Raw genomic sequence first — 12,860 nt, forward strand, 5'->3', positions numbered from 1 at the left:
TGGACAGTGGGCCGGCCTTCCCTCTCACAACTCTGACTCCTCAATCGACTTTCCGACCCAACATTCAGGAACCCAGGTTGTGTTCTAAATAGGCCTGGGCGAAGCACTACGCTACGCTCGCGTAGTTTGCGAAGTTCGCGCTACTTCGCGCTACGCGAACTGCACGTAGCACAGTGCAAACACGCGTAGCGTAGTGTTGCGTAGTGCTGCGGTCATTTTTTGCTTGCTCGCGGTCCTCAACGTCAAGTTGGCGACCGCGAGCAAGCAAAATGACATCCTGGCGAGACTTTTTCCTTGTTCGCGATCGCGAGCATGGAAAATAAACCTCCCAGCGAGATTCCCAACGCGAGAAGGTCAGGTTTCTCATTGCGAGGGGTCGCGTATGCTCGCGACCGCTCGCGATGAGAAACTACCAGTTCGCGTTGAGAAAGCTGCAGCTCGAGTAAAAATCTACTCGAGCAGCAGAAAACTACAGCTCGCACTGTGCAAGATGCCATTTTCAATGATTGCACAGTGCCGGTTGCTTGTCCGCACTGTGCAATCATTGAAAACAACATCTTGCACAGTGCGAACATGTTACTTCGCAGTTCGCGAAGTGCTACGCGTAGCTCGCGTAGTGCGAACTTCACTTTGCGTAGCTTCGCGAAGTGCTACTTCGCGAACTACGCCCACCCTTAGTTCTAAACGCCTCTTGTTAGATTCCTATCTCGGCTGAGCTCCTCATAGTCTCCCTCACTGGTGGAAACTATATTCTTATTTCTGACCTAGAATTTGCCAGTTCCACGGTGCACCTCATTTCCGATCCTGTACCCACCCTTGAAGGGTCTGCCGTTGCTGGCAATGGAGTACTAACCTCTACAGGCTCCCAGGGTACACCCGTACCCATGGTTTTGCTTCCTCCAGAGATAGTTTCTTCTCCCATTCCTGTCTGCTGGCGACTCCCACTTTTTCCCATACTCGGATTGTATATCGAGACTGTGGGTCCAATGGTAACCAGCAATGTGAGGGCCTCTGGTAACCGTGTGTCACAGTTGGCTCCTCTCATCTCAGTATTCCCAACTTCTGACCTTCCTGCCCCTTCTGATCCTAATGAAATCCTTCCCACTACTCTTGCACTTACGTCTACCAGGGCCGATCCCACTCCTGCTGAGTTTCCGTCTACCAGTTCTCGCGTTCCCTCCTCAGACTGAGGGTTGTAAGGTGGGGGACGCTCTGCCAACAGTCTGTCTAACAAGCTATCATCTGTGTCACTATCATCTTCTTTAGTTACTGTCTGTGCACAGCCCCTTGTACCAACAATGGATACAATCTCTCTACCTCTATGGTATCAACCCTCCATCTCTACAACTGAGCATCCCACCTGGCATCCTGATACAATTTCATTGCTTTTCTCATCCATCCCTGAGAGTTTTCTCTCCACTTAGCTTGTGCTGCCCGCATCAGTGCGTCTAATGCCTCAAATTGTATGGGTCGATGTGGAGGTATTAATGAAGACATCCTCCTTCTTAATTGCTACAACACATCCAATCGAAATGACCCATAATGCAGAAAAGCCAATTCTCCTTCCTTTTCTGTAATCTTATGCCAATTTTGGAGCCACACTATTGTATGCAGTCCTACGTTTGTTGCCATATAATGTGCCGGGGTATCCTCTGGCGGGGCTTCTTCCCCTACCCGATGTCACTACACCTGAATCCCCTCTACATAAGTCTCACAATACCTTGAAACATCTTACGTTGAATTCAATTGTTACAAAACACAATTTTTCCTTTCCAAATTTCACCATGAACCCTCCAATCAAGAGCAGCATTACACCAATCGGCCTATCGCAGCAGGGCGAACTCTGACGTCACCGTTCCCTCTCTGCAGCAGTTCACAATCCTTCACAATCTCACCACGTACATGCGCTCTCACATTCACACAACTAAGTAACTAATTATCCAACAGCTACTAAACCAAGTAACTACCTATCAGGCAGCCACAGTAACTTACAGTTACATAAACCCAAGTACTTGTCTGTGGTCTACAAGATCGATAATATACACTTTCCCAAGAACATTTACACTCCATCACCCACGGCCTGCATCAGTCACTCGAGTCACTGTAGTCCGCCCGTGGCCTGAGGTTTTTCACATGCGACTCTATTAGATTCACTCACACAAAGTTCCCTACCCCAATTGAGCTGCCAATAGCGCTCCACGACACCCACATCAATGATCAAACAATTACAGTACAAAGCTATCCCGGGATCTTGGACTTCTCTTGAGTCCTCTTTCCAAAAACCTCCTGATCCGCACGTGTTCGGACCAGTAAACCAATAAACTCATGTTCACTCGACTATCATTCCAACAACTCTGCAAGACATCACACACTCAATTCACTGCAATCTCACACACACATCACTGTTCATACTCACGTTACTGCTGTCTCCGCCGCACCATCATGTTCCGCCGAACTCCGTCAATGCCCGTCATCCTCTACTCTCAATCATGGGCTCTCTTTTGGGGTTCTGTGGGTCTAATTCTGTTCTAGATTTTCTAAAATCTCCCCTCACTTCTAAAGGCAGCCATCCGTTTCTGCTACCAATTGATGTGGTCAGATTCCATATCCTAAATTTACTTAGGAATACCTGGCCAATGGTCTTTATTGCCTGCTAAGTGTGGAGGGGAAAAAACAAATTACCAATGATGCATTTCCCCTCCCGTCCAAGTAAAGAACTAGGGCTTCAGAATTCAGTTTTTGTTGATTTATTACAAAGCCAGAACCAACAGAATATAGACACACCTTAAAATCAAGGCATAGGGATACATGAAAAAGAATACAGAGCCCAATCTAAGAATATAGTTCATACGGCACTATAGGCACAGAATGATAAATTCTAAAATCAGAACACAGCTGAGTATAGACACTCCGTCCAAATTATTTTTGTAATCTATAATGAGGAAACGCGAAGACAAATATTGAATATGCATTTGCTGTTGCTCCCAGTAAAAGACTTCATGAAGCTTGGGCGGGACTGGGAGGAAAACGGGACTGCAGGTTATGTAATTACAAATACAAATCATGGCTACTTCTGCTATGCTGCTGTCCCGTGCTGGATCCTAGATCACCAGAGGAAACTATTGGTAAAACCGGTCTCCCTGGCTTTTTGGGGTGCGTACATGCCAGGAAGCAACTTTTATCCGCTTTGCGATCATTTCTCTCTGGGCGCTTGCACAAAATGCGCCAAATTTGTGAAAATACTCAGACAACAGCTCTCTCAGGCCATCTCAGAAGCACCCAGCCCTAACCAAGGGCAGAACCTAGGAACAAAAAATGCTGGCCAGGCTAGGCAGGACAAGAAGTAACTGGTGATTCTGTGGCAGACAGCCAAGTGGTGCTCAGCACCTTAATATGCACTGGCAGATATCTAGTATGCCAGGGAATGATCCACCATACAACTTGGTTTCTGGTGATAGCTAGGTTACGTTTAGCTTTGCATTGCACTGATTACCTACTGTATTTCCACATTGGCTATTAGTTTATCTCACTTTGAACATTTTAGCTGTTTTTATCTTATTTTAGTCCACTATATAGTTTTTTATCAATTACTATTATTGCACATTGGCTATCTAGATGTCACACTTTGAATATTTTTGCTGTTTTCTTATCGGATCATAGGTAACTGTAACAGCTTTTATTAACTAAACAATAATATTTTGAACTATAAACTATGGACTACAGGAATATTTTAGACAACACAAAACAATATATTTTGTTAACTCATGAAAGTTACAGCAATACAGAGAAATCACCTCATGAGGGGTACAGTAGTTATCAAGAATAAGATTGAGCTGTGTGGTGCAAATATTTTCCCAGGACTTGCTGCAACTCTTTGTTCCTCAGGCTATAGATGAGGGGGTTTAAAGAAGGAATAAACCCAGTGAGGGTCAAAGATAACATTGTGTACTGATGTGCTGAGGAGCTTGAATTGGGCACTATCTCCATGCAGAAAGAGGTACCATAGAACAGAAAGACACAGGTAAAATGGGAGATGCAGGTGGACGCGGCCCGGCGTTTTCCTCCTGCGGTGCGGATCCTGAGGACGGCTGTGACAATCTTAAAGTAGGAAACAAAGATTACAAGCAGAGGAGCTATCATCACAAAAGAGGCAGCTATTACAAAGCGCAGCAACTCATTGATGGAGATGTCAGTGCAGGACAGCTTAAGGAGCACAGGGTAGTCACAGGCAAAGTGATCAATGATATCAGGACCACAAAAAGATAGCCACAGTAAGCAAACTGCATGAAATAAAGAGTGGAGAAAGCCACCGAGGTATGACGCAGCCACTAGGCGAACACAAAGACATTTGGACATAGTGAGTGAGTACAACAATGGATTACAAATTGCCACATACCGGTCGAAAGCCATGACAGTCAAGATGAAGGACTCGGTGCTGGCACAGGCACCAAAGAAGTAAATTTGAGTTATGCAACCATGGAATGAAATAGTACGCTTTTGAGATAGGAGGTCAACAAGGGTCTTAGGGGAGACAGCTGAAGAAAAAGTAATGTCCAAGAAGGACAGTTGTGTTAGGAAGAAGTACATAGGCTTGTGAAGCTGGGCGCTGCAGCACACCAGGAGCAGGATGGTGCTATTGCCCACCAGAGTTAAGGTGTAGACAGATAGCAACAGCAGGAAGAGGAATACTCCAAGGTGTGGGTCATTTGTGAGTCCCAACAGGATGAACTCAGTCACAGAGCTTTGGTTTCCTGGTTTCATGGCACCAGATGATTCGATTTTTCTGAGGGTGAGAAAAAGAAAGCAACAGACATAAATCAAAATGTATGCATGGATGTGTTTGAAACACAACTTAAGCACACACTCTGCGAGTAAATGTCCTACAGAACCATGGCTTTTATTTATTTATTTATTGAAACTAGCTTTCAATCACAGATATGTGAAAGCTTCGGTAATCAAATTGTGATTGAGAAACTGGCCAACATATATTTAAGTCAACAGTTTGCTACGTCTCTTACTTGTAAACTGTAGGTAAAGTGTTTTTTCATCCCACTTATTGAAAGTGTGCTCGGAATCCTGGCCCCCACCCCCGTCCCAGCCTCGTCCACTGGTATACATTATAAACTTGAAGAAGTTCTGGGGCATATTTGCAAGGTCTGGCACATCTCTGCAAATCAGCAGGGATGCGCCAGAATAGATGCGGCACGCAATTCTCCCCTTGCACCAATACGGATGCGTCGCATTTACAATGCGGCGCACCGTGGCGCAAGGATAGGCAGATGCGTGTTGCATCTTGTGGCGTAAAGGCGGCGCATTGCTGAAGTAGTGTCGCAAGTCCGACGCAACTCCAGCAATGCACAAGGGCCGCCCATACTTAACGTGGTGCGTCACTCCTTATGCCTGCTTCAAGCAGGCGGTAGGGTTTGATGCAGCGGCGTCGTAAAACTGACTCCGTGAAATCTTGTAGATTTTACGGAGTCAGTTTTACGAGGCTTCCCTGCGACGGAACGCCCACCCTGCGACGGAACGCCCACATGAAACCTGACGCAGGTTTCATGTGGGGTAGTGCTTTACAAAGTGATGCATCTGCCTAGATGCGTCACGTGGTAAATAAGTTGCAACGTGGCGCCTTGTATACGCCGCCGCTGCGTCACAGAAGTGACGCAACGGCGGTGCAAATGTTTTGCAAGGGACTTGTAAATCTGCCCCTCGGTTCCTGATGTATTTTTCCTGGTTATCAATTAAACCCATTATACGTTTTAGTGGTGATTTGGGCTGACATAAAAGTGATGGTTTCAATGTTTGAACTAATCACAGACAATGGTAACTACTTTGTGCAACAGTCCAACCCATATTTCTTTGCTCTCTGCTTCACTGCAGACAGGGACCAACTGCATGCAAATCATCCCTGACCTGCCTCAGTAGGAATTGTTCAGCCTGAACCGGACAGAAAACTCCAGCAACTCCAAGTCGAAATTGGTCCTGCTGGCGCTCATCAGTGAGGTGCTGTCTGTGGCCGTCCTATCATCTATGGACTCATGCCTGGGCCTCACTGAGAATCAATAACAACCTGACCGGTGGAAGGCTGCATTAAGTCTCTGCCGCTGATAGTTACTGTGTGCCTATAGCCACCTTTTCTCACTGTGCCACTGCAGATTCAAAGCCTCATTCAAACTGAATTTTTGTTGATGACTGTCGGGCCATCTTGTATTGCAGACAGGTTCTGCGGAATTGAGGGAAAGATGTTGAAATTCTGTAAAACCTGAAAGATATTTATTGCTCGTGAGAAGCCCCAATAAGTAGACACAATCCGCACATGTGCCCCTTCCAATGGTGTTGGAGCCCACGGGCGGCTTTTTAATTAATAAATGTGTTTTGTAATGTATGGGTGAGGTTTGTGTTTGTGTAGGGTTGGACGCATGTGTGAGCTTTTCAATGCAGGAGTTCAATTTCAAGTCTTTATTTCGATTTATCATCATAAAAGACACATAGTAATATACAATTATAAAATAAAAAGAGGGGTACAGAAGGCAAAAGGGGGGACCATAGATTCAACGTAGACTGCAAAAAGGGCATTCATGGCAGCGGGAATTATAAATAAATAAATATCTCATACATTTAAAATACATAAAAAGTTTTTAAAAATTGTCAATTAATCAGACGAGGCGTAATTTATAAGCACGAATGATCCAGAACCCATGGAGAAATTTTGAAACAGCAATAATCACAGTTTCAGATGTATTTGACTTAAAACACCGCAAAGCCTCAACCCCTGTCGGAAAACCAAATAAAATACAGATTGGTTTAATCCAAACCTGTCTTGGTATTTTGTACTCTGGGCAAATGAATAAAATATGCGCGATATTTTCCCGATGAACTGGGCAAAAGGGACAATCGGGTTTTAAATCATTTCGCCATTTTGCAACAAATGTATTAATTGGAAGGGTGCCCACCCTGAATTGGTGATATCGCTTCCTGTCCTCAACGACAGTGATGCAGTCCCAATAATTTTCAAACAAGGGTTTATCCTTAAGTGCCAGAAAGTCCGAAGTTAGAGATGGACCAATACTTGAACCAAATCTTCTTTCTGAGACCAGCCGCCAGTACAGTTCTTTTAGGGTTTTCCTTGGCGGAAAAGTATGTGCTGAAGGCTCCTCCCATAAACTTGCTAGGCCCATTGCAGAATACAGTAACCTGACCTCCCTCATCCATAGAATCTTATTCCCCTTGTCAGACCCCCTGACATCCAGAAAAACCCGGGCGTATTCGGAGAGTTCAGGGGTAACCCAAAGCCTCCTCCAATAAGCCACAGGTCTGTATCTTGCAATGTCCTCAAGGCGAAGGACCCCCAGGTCATAATACAGGGGGATTAGGGGAGTTGAGGTTGGGAGGCCAGTAATCAATCGCAAGAACTTGTTTTGGGCCCTAGTCAGTTGGGTAAGATTACTAAATCCCCAGAGTTCTGCCCCATAAAGACTTGCTGAACCTATCTTGGCTTCATATATTTTGAGCGCTGGAATCATAGGTTTAGTATGGGACGAATGTAGTTCTTTTATTAGTGCACCAGTTAACTGTGCATGCTTTATTGTCACCTGATCTACATGCGGTTTCCATTCTAACTTTGATGCAAGGGTTATGCCCAAATATGAAAAGACCCTAGTCTGTTCTAATTTTATTCCATTCATCAGCACGGTCCCTCTGACATGTTTGGTCCTATGCAAGACCATGAACTTCGTCTTGGTGACATTTACGATCAGTCCATGGTCTTTGCAGAAGATTTCAAACACACCTATAGCTTTTTGAAGGCCCTGCTGTGTCTTGGAGATTAATAAGGTGTCGTCGGCAAACATCAACAGAGGAATCAACTTGCCATCCAATTTTGGAGCATCAGTTGGTGTTTCCTTAAAATAGTTGACTACTCTGTTGATGTATAAAGAAAAAAGGGTCGGGGCTAAAACGCACCCTTGGCGAACTCCCCTAGCAATTGAAAATGTATCTGTAACACTGCCTGATTGGTTCCATCTTACTTGAGCAAAATTATCCTCGTGCAGTTTGATTAAAAAAAGTAAAATGTCAATAGGCATTCCTTGGTCTTTAAAAACGGACCACATTTTTGCTCGAGGGACTAAATCAAAAGCTGATTTAAGATCAACAAAGGCTGCAAATATCATGCCATCTCCCAGCTGAACCACCCGCCAGTAAATTAATAAAAACCTAAATACCTGATCAATGGTACTTGTGTGGCTGCGAAACCCTGCCTGTAATGGTGATATAATTTCCTCCTCCTCTATCCACCCCTGTATCCTTAATAAGAGAAGCCTTGCTACCACCTTCTGTATACAATCGATCAGGCTTATGGGCCTGTAATTACCCGGATCAGATCGATCTCCCTTTTTGAAAATCGGGATAATCTGGGCGCCCCTCCAAGTATTAGGTATGGATGAACCGTTCGATATGCAGTTGGCTAGGGAAAGAATGTAGGGTGCCCAAAGATCTTTATCGTGCATAAACAGGTCAGCTGGAACCATATCTAAACCTGGTGCTCTTCCTCTAGGGATAGATTTCAAGACCTTATGAACCTCATTTAAATCAAAGGCCAAAGGAGTTGTAACCATATTAGAAGAAATAATTGGTATACAACTCTCTTCATAAGCATCCGAGGGAGGAAACTGGGATGCATAATGCGTAACCCACAGGTTGGGAGGTACAAAGTTAATTGGTTCTTCTCTTATTTGACCCCTACCCCACCTGACCAGGTCCCAAAAGGAACACATCGATCGTTGTTTACTGGCTGAGCAAAGATCATTCCAATAATCCTGATCCCATGCACGTTTAGCATCCAATTGAGCTTTTTTATATGATTCACGGGCAGCCCTAATACAAGCTATATCCTTAGTTTTAACTGCATCAGACAAGGCCCGGTAAGCAGTCCTGCATGATTTCCCATACCATTGGTCCTCCTTTCGGGGTGGTCTGTTGGGTTTGGCATGAGTTTGTTTTGTAAAAAAAACGCTAAGTTGGTTAAATAGATTCATATGAATAATATTTGCATTTCCCATGTTGTCCTTCTGAGCAATACAAATCTGTAGGTCATTTGTGGCTTTAGTGGTTAGATCCTTTATTGTTAAAATTTGCCTCTCATCCAGTAGGCAATTAGCCCATTTGACTCGCCTTGAGTCGTTAGAGGGAACAATTTCCACCATCGTAGGGGGAGTCTCTTGACTATTAATATGAAATAATTGGAATGATAGTAATAGGGGGTCATGATCACTCTCCACCCTCTCCATCACTTTCATATCCTTAATATTTGACCAATATTCTTTATTAGTCAATATATAGTCGATGCAACTTTTACGTAAACCATTATTAAACGTAAAAGCCCCCTGTTTGTCAGATGCTGATCTACCATTGATTGCGCGTAGACCTTGGCCCAGGCAAAGTGCCTTAAGCTGAAGTACAGCCTCGGTCCATTTGTTTACTGGCGCAAGAGTCAGCTGGGGGATGTTCCAAGTACGATCCTCCTCTAGAGTGAGATTAATATCATTAGCATCCAGAGGTTCAAAACAACAATTAAAATCACCCGCTACAATGACATTACCCCCCCTTCAAAATACATCAAGAAGCTGGTCCAACTCCTCCACAATTTTTGAGGATTTGCCTCCTGGCAACCCTCTAGCATAAATATTAAAAATGAATAAATACTTTAATCCTGGGCGCTGGATTTGAATAAGTAAGATATCATTACGGTTTGTGTCCAATTGAGTCAAGGAGTACCCGCTATCCTGTTTGATCCAGGTTAAGAGACCCCCCTTAGCTCTTCCATGGAGACTTGGGACAGCGGGGACATAAAAGCTGAGGTAACCAGGTCTATAATCTAAAACAGTTGACCAGGTTTCCTGCAACAATATAATATCCTTGTTTTCAAAAAACTTGGACCAATGAGATGACACAACTTTATTCCTGATTCCTGCTACATTCCAGGAAACTAAAGATGAGAAGATATTATCCTCATCCCTACCACAAAGTAAAACTTCCTGCAGGTCTCCACCAACAGGAACCTCATATTGAGGTACTACTAGCGGAGTACTATTAATATTAGATGGAACACTGGTCAAGATCACTTCTCTGGATACCCGGGGAATTACATCATATGGATCTACATCAGATGCTATGTTGGCTACAGAAAGTGTCGCTAACGAAGGTCCTCGCAGACCCTGATCTTGTCCATTAACCAGTCAGTCATTGCAGTCCAAGGAACTCAACGCCTCAAATCTGTTACTTACAGTAATGGGTCTGACATAGGAGTCTGGACAAGAAACAAAGCCTCTCATTTTGTTTAAAACTTTAGGGCGAGGAGGGTAGAAAAACCCTAAGGGGAGAATGTTAATACGGTCTTGGTGTATTCTCAGTGAGCCCGCCTGTCTAAGGTTATGATCTACCAGCTGGGGGGATGCAAAGTTGACAACAACACAATCTCCGTCCAAGCACTTTTTGGTGTCTCCAACCCAGTCTACCCTTCGAACCATCTTGAAATTATTGTAAAGATTATCACCCAGGACTGTTCTGGAATTCAGAAAATGTAGTGCTTTATTCTTAAGTGATGACCAGTGTTCCTCTTTGCCATCTAATATTTTAGGGACGTTTGCCAGAATGATGGAATATGGGCACGCCTCAGGAGGGAGATGGAGTTTTGTGGCTTTTTGGGAAGGGTAAGGAATGCCATTTAAATTGTCTCTGTGGCCCCCAGAGCCAGCGGTGGTGTCTCTTACGGGAATAGAATTATTTGTTACATTAATTATCTAAGCCCCTGCTTGTTCTCTAAATGTCTGAGCTCCGACATCCGAGCTAATATTTACAGGTATTTGCGTGAGAACTAAGTCGGAGCGGGTACCCGTTGGTTTGTTCGTGGTCAGGGAACCCTGTTGATTTGATACCTTACTTTCCAGGGCCGCTAATCTATAATCAATTAGCTCTAGTTTTTCCATAACTGGATTAATCAGGGCCTTGAAGCGCTCCTCTAGAACCCCCACGAATCTGGCCATTTGGTCACCCTCAATGGGGTTGGCTATAGGGGAGATTATTGTTTGGGTACCCCCCGTATGAGTTTTGGATTTATCAGCCTGGATCAGTTGGCTAGTTACTTGAGGGCCCATACTAACAGTGGATTTACTTTTCCTTGCTTGTTTCGCACGCGGTTTACTGCCCTTAATGGCACTATCTGCCTTTCGCTTTCTTGGTAACTCTTTGGCACAGGTAGCAAGCTCAGCCCGTGCCTGTCTAGTACGTGTATTGGGAGGGGAAGGCGTCGGGCTAAGAGCAAGGGGGCAGGGTGCATTTGGTATATCTAGTGGTCCATGACTTCGAGGCACTACCATTGGTGTTTGAGAATTATCCAATGAAACAGCAGTCAAGGCAATATTCGAGTTATTAATATTACTGCTAACTGGCTCAAGAGATAACCTCCTTTCAACTAATTCTATCTCTTTAGCCACTGCCGTTTCAGCTCGTTTAAGGTATGCATCCAGTGTCCCAGCCCCCCCTTTTATATTAATAATACATTTAGCCATAGTGCTAGGCTAAACTCACAACGGTACACAGTGGTACAGGGACACAAATCGTGCGATACACGTAATAATGGTCACAAGTCCAAACACTCAATTGGTACATAAATGTCACTCAATAACTTATCTAAATGTTCCTACGCCAGGAAGCACGATGTTAGGGGGCTGTCCCGACCTTCAGCGACCTCGGACGGCCACAGACGGCCCGCCCTTTGCCCGGGCTTAGCCCGGCGCTGCCCACGCGCTGCTCCGCGACGCGGGAGGTATGCTCGATTTTAAAGCGCCTCCAGGCGCGTGAGTAGCGTCACCTGTTCGGCCCTCCGGAGCTGGAGAGACTGGGTAGTGTAGTTTTCTCTGCACGGCGGCCGCGATGTCAGCAGAGCGGCGGCGGGAGGGAATGAGGCCAGCAACACCCAAGGCAACCACAAGGAAGAACAGGTAGGTTTTGATGAATCCCCAAAGTTCACCACAGCGTCAGGGCAGGAGTTATTCCAGTTGTCAATGTGGTTGAATGTTGATGGACTAATGGACATGTAACTGGATGAATAGGAGGACGAGTGCATGAGTCAGTGAGCAGCGGCACTGGGGGTCGATAATAGCCTCCTATACTGACATGACAGTGGCCTCCCTAGCATTCACTCATTGTCATTCCTGTTATTTACTTCATTTATTCACTCACCTATTCATCCATGTATATCCTAATTTATCCATTCTGCCATCTGTCAATTTATTCACCATTAACCCACCAATGCCTTCACTCTCCTAGTTATATGATCTTTATTAGTGCATTAAGTCATCTATTCATCCATTGATCCAGGCATCGGATGACTCACCCATTCATCTATTCACTCACTCGTTCACCAATCCACTCATCTACTCTTTGACATGGCCGTTTACAATCACCCACTCACAAGCAGCAAAACTACACAAACAAAATCATTGAGCAAGCACATTAAATAAACAAAATGCCTTGTAAATTCTTGCTTCAAGTCATGGGGTGAACTTCACATGTCCTCTAAATCTCACCTTCAACGGAAAGTTCAGAGAGAACATCTGCACAGGACGCCAAGGTGCAAGGTCTGAGCTGTGTGAACACTGGAACAGAGAAGTGCGGGTTAGATCTCATGCACAATGACAGAGCTGTGTGAACACTGGTATAAAGAAGGGCTGGCCAGATCTGAACTTCAGTGACAGAGCTGTGTGAACACTGGAATAAAGAAGGGAAGGCCAGACCCTAGGTTCAGTGACAGAGCTCTGTGAACACCGGAATAGAAGAAGGGCAGGTCAGATCTGATGTGA

The 12,860-nt window shown here is 44.8% G+C and overlaps 1 protein-coding gene across 1 annotated transcript; it reads right to left on the minus strand.

Annotated features, from left to right (window-relative positions):
• Positions 1 to 3,816: 3,816 nt before the first annotated feature.
• On the minus strand, positions 3,817 to 12,658 carry LOC146853777 (olfactory receptor 5J3-like). Its single transcript, XM_085650892.1, has 2 exons — positions 12,588 to 12,658; positions 3,817 to 4,783 (listed from the first exon to the last, which is right to left on the minus strand). The coding sequence occupies exon 2, from the start codon at positions 4,759 to 4,761 to the stop codon at positions 3,817 to 3,819; it is 945 nt and encodes a 314-aa protein (XP_085507018.1). The 5' UTR covers positions 4,762 to 4,783; positions 12,588 to 12,658.
• Positions 12,659 to 12,860: the final 202 nt, after the last annotated feature.

Source organism: Triturus cristatus, chromosome 4_1 (assembly GCF_964204655.1).
Source record: "Triturus cristatus chromosome 4_1, aTriCri1.1, whole genome shotgun sequence".
NCBI lineage: Eukaryota > Metazoa > Chordata > Amphibia > Caudata > Salamandridae > Triturus > Triturus cristatus.